We start from the raw sequence: 3970 nt of genomic DNA on the forward strand, positions 1-3970 counted from the left end.
TTCTCGTAGTAATTCACGTAGTCAAGTTATTCAAGTATGTTTTGCTGACACAGACGGCGTGGCTTTTACAGTTGGCGCGCTGTGGGGGTGTGACTAGGTCTCCATGCAGAAAAGGTAAAATGGGGAAGACCCTGCCCTGAAATAGGAGCTTAAAGCAATACAGGAACTGTGGTCAGAGGAACTTAATATTCCCCAAATTGGTCCAGTCGGAATGCGAGAAAATGTACTTTCTAGGAAGTGCAAAATTACCGTCATTGTGTTAAAAAATTGTAATGGTACAGGACGGTGACCTGGCTGACATTTGTGTTGCCACACACATATTCCTGGGATGAGTATCAATATAAAGTAACGTACTTACTGGGGAACTGGTTGTGAACCGCCTTCAAAACGTTATGAAGGCCTTTGATCTGGTTGTGATATGTCGGGCAGTTCCCATCATCAAAGTCAACCTGAAAGCAAAGAGAGGACCAGTCTGCAGAGGAAACACAATGGCTATGTGAGGCTGTGCTTAATGCTAAGCTTGTTAGCTTGGTAGCACGCTCACAGTGACAGTGCCAATATGTTGATATTTTAGCAGGTGATATTAGCATGCTAACATTTCCTGTTATGTATTTACTTGTATGGACAATGTATGGGTAACACTATTGTGTTGTGGCTGCTGTAATATGTTTTCTTTATCATTTATTTTCTGCAGACTAGAGTATGTTGTATGTGGACATTGAGACCAGAAGCTGTGGAGGAAATCACTTTTGTATTGGAGTCATGTAATTCTGTGTGGGATGGGCCAATTAGTGGCATGACAAGTAAATACAATGTCATTCATTCATTCATTCCACAAACTACAGCATTTTGTGTGTAAGTTGATAATCTGTCAATGAAGCTTGTTCTGCTGTCCCCAAGTGATGAAAACAAAATTATAAATAAAATCAAATGGAACACAGTATTTGTATTTTCTTCATGTTACTTCATGTTACTACATGTTTTTGTAATGTTACCCTTTAGAGGCTCCATACCAAACAGTAGACCAGACATGTACAGTTCTTGTCTTGGTCTGGTGTGTCACAGGTGAGTAACAGAGGCGCTACCTGAATGCCTTGTGCTGGTGACTGGAGAGCTTTAATAAACCGCTGCGTATCACAGGGAGCCAAGTCCCCAATGTCCACGTGTCTTCTCTGGAGCCTCGGGGGGACAGGGAGCACCCTCCAGGCCGGGTCGGCCCTGATATGGCTGGTATTTTCCAGAAAGCTCGGCAGATCACCTGTAAGGTCCAAATGGGCCTTTCTGGACACTCGTAACCGCAGGACCTGAAGACAGAATCACAGATTCCTCATCCTGAGTTCAACACGTCCTCCATGCACTGAATAGAAAAAAAGCTTTTTTTTCTGCTGTCTCACCTGATCCACCTCCTCGTTAAATGTGGAGACCAGCTCGTGGAGGAAGAGGAGGGAGTCTGCAGTGAAAAGTGTCTCATATTCGGCTTCTAGACCTGTGGGAGGGGGGGACAGCTCCATGCTGACTGGACCCTGTGGACGAGGAGAGTCTATGATGCGGGTTTATTAAGGTCAACATCCATACTGCAGGAAGGCGGTTCTATGCAGCTGGGGCAGTGGTCCTGCTCCACGCCCGCTACGCCCTGCACTGCTACTGCTAGCATTTCTAGTCATAGTTTAATACTTTAATTGCCATCATACGAACAGCTATAATTAATATAAATCATATTTCTCTATATCTGTTTGAGTCCGTCTGGGTCCCAACCGGCAGAGGCAGATGGCCGCTCACCAAGACACCTGGGTCTGTCCGAGGTTTCTGTTGCTTCAAAGGCTCGCTCTTTATGGGAAATAGTTGCGTCTCTGTAAATGAAACAGAGTGTGGTCTAGAACTACTCTATCTGTAAAGTGTATTGAGATAACTCCTGTTGTGATTTGACACTATAAATAAATTGAAATTGAATATACGTGGCCCCGAAAAGCGACATGACCCTTTAAAGTTACTTGTTGTGCATACAACTTTAACAGGAATGCCTGTGCTGGATACCAATACTCAAAGAATAACAGTACAAGATGGAAGATCTGAAAAAGTGAAGACGCGATGCAAATGTACTCTGACCGAGAGGAGTGACGGTATCAAGGCACGACATAAACCTGCATTTGTGAATTGAATTGTCATTTAGAAGCAGCTCAACCGGCTGTAAGCACAAAATCAATCTATTAGAGTTATGGAAAACAGCTTTAATATGATGCATTCAAGTGAAAGGGAGCAATGGGATCATATGGAGTCCTGTTTGTGTCCACCTGAGGAATGTTAGTTCTCTCGTTTTAGCTCCGTTTTAAGTTTCATACAACTCTTGGGGTAAGTATTGTTCTTTTCAGCTGCTGAATGCTCCACTGTGTTCAACACCTGCACACAGAAAATAACTGCTTTTTATTTAACATGTATTTATTCAGGAGAGGTTCACTGAGAGGAAGCTTTTCTTTTGCAGGAACTCCCTAAACCCATGCACACATTCATAAGCAACTTCAAAGAATTGGTTTTGGTTAAGTGTCTTGCTCAAGGCCCCCCCCCCCCAGTATTTTCATGAATCATGAATTTTCATAACTAAATGATTGGTTGGTCTAGCCTCAAACATCAGAAAGCAGTGAACATTTCATGAATCCTGGTTGATAGCTACACTGCAGTGGTGAGGTACTCAAAGCATAGGGAGTAATATGACTCACTCCATCACTGCAAAGAACCAGTTAGCACCTGGACTTGTCTGAAAACCAACCAAACGTTGTAGGATTCAATGGGCAAAAAGATGCTAAAATGTTTCATAGAGCTGAGAGGAGCTGCAGAGATGGTAATTGTCGGTGGGTCCATTATGTTCATTATGTGAAATAAATGAAATCCCTTGAGGAATAGGTTTCAGGAGCGCCCAGCACCTGCCATCTAAGCAGTGGTGGAACTTAACTAAGTACATTTACTCCAGTACTGTATGTACTTAAGTACAAATTTGAGGTTTGTGTACTTTACTCATGCCCCTACTTCTACTCCACTAAATTTCAGACATAAATATTCTACTTTTTACTCCACTACATTTATCTGACAGCTTCAGTTACTAGTTCCTTTACACATTAAGATTCCAGCACACAAAAAACATGTAGGTTATAAAAGGTGATGTTTTATTATGAACAAAACTAGCCAACAATATAACGTCCTACAGGTCCAGCTGAAATTAGTGGACCATTAAAAACCCAACTTACTGGATACTTTTACACTTTCTAAAATGTGAGGATTTTTTGGCAAGGAGTGCTTTTACTTTTAATACTTTAAGAACATATTCCTGATGACACTTACATACTTTTGCTTAAGAACCATTTTCAATGCACTTTTCCTTGTAACAGAGTATTTTTACAGCGTGGCATTAGTACTTTTACTTCATTAAAGGATCTGAATACTTCTTCCACCACTTCACCTTACTTTGATTCAATCAATCAACAATCAATCAATCAATCAATCAACATTTATTTATATAGCACTTTACAGCACCAACAGGTGTCCAAAGTGCTTTACATCAACAAGAATAAAACAAACACAACATTCAAAAAACAGACAAAGCATAGAAGCATAGAAAACAGTAAAACAGATAAAGTTACCTAACATCAGAAAAAGAGTTGTTGCACCACTACTGTGTATTAAAGCCATTCTAAATAAATAAGTTTTAAGTTTTGATTTAAAATGAACAACATCCGTTATAGTGCAAATGTCTGGTGGGAGCTTGTCCAGAGTTGGGCCAGAACAGCGAAAGCCCGATCGCCCCACTGCTGTACCCGACCTCGGGACTTCTAGAGTCGTAGATCGGAAGACCGCAACAGACGAATTTTGACACCCAAAGTTAAAAGCTCGGACAAATACTCTGGGGCAAGGCCATTTGGGGCTTTAAAAACAAACAATGCAACTTTAAAATCAATTCTAAAACGCACCGGAAGCCAGT

At 41.3% G+C, this 3970-nt stretch overlaps 1 protein-coding gene across 1 annotated transcript in view; it reads right to left on the reverse strand.

The window, feature by feature from the left end:
- Nucleotides 1-3970, reverse strand: part of ugl (ureidoglycolate lyase) — a 19956-nt gene that overhangs the window by 15547 nt on the left and 439 nt on the right. Inside the window, exons 2-4 of the mRNA XM_032528193.1 lie at nt 1395-1523; nt 1086-1304; nt 359-449 (exon numbers count right to left, since the gene is read on the reverse strand). Coding sequence (XP_032384084.1) covers nt 359-449; nt 1086-1304; nt 1395-1523 — 439 coding nt within the window. The remainder of the gene's footprint in view (nt 1-358; nt 450-1085; nt 1305-1394; nt 1524-3970) is intronic.

This window comes from Etheostoma spectabile, chromosome 10, assembly GCF_008692095.1.
Source record: "Etheostoma spectabile isolate EspeVRDwgs_2016 chromosome 10, UIUC_Espe_1.0, whole genome shotgun sequence".
In the NCBI taxonomy this organism is placed as follows: domain Eukaryota; kingdom Metazoa; phylum Chordata; class Actinopteri; order Perciformes; family Percidae; genus Etheostoma; species Etheostoma spectabile.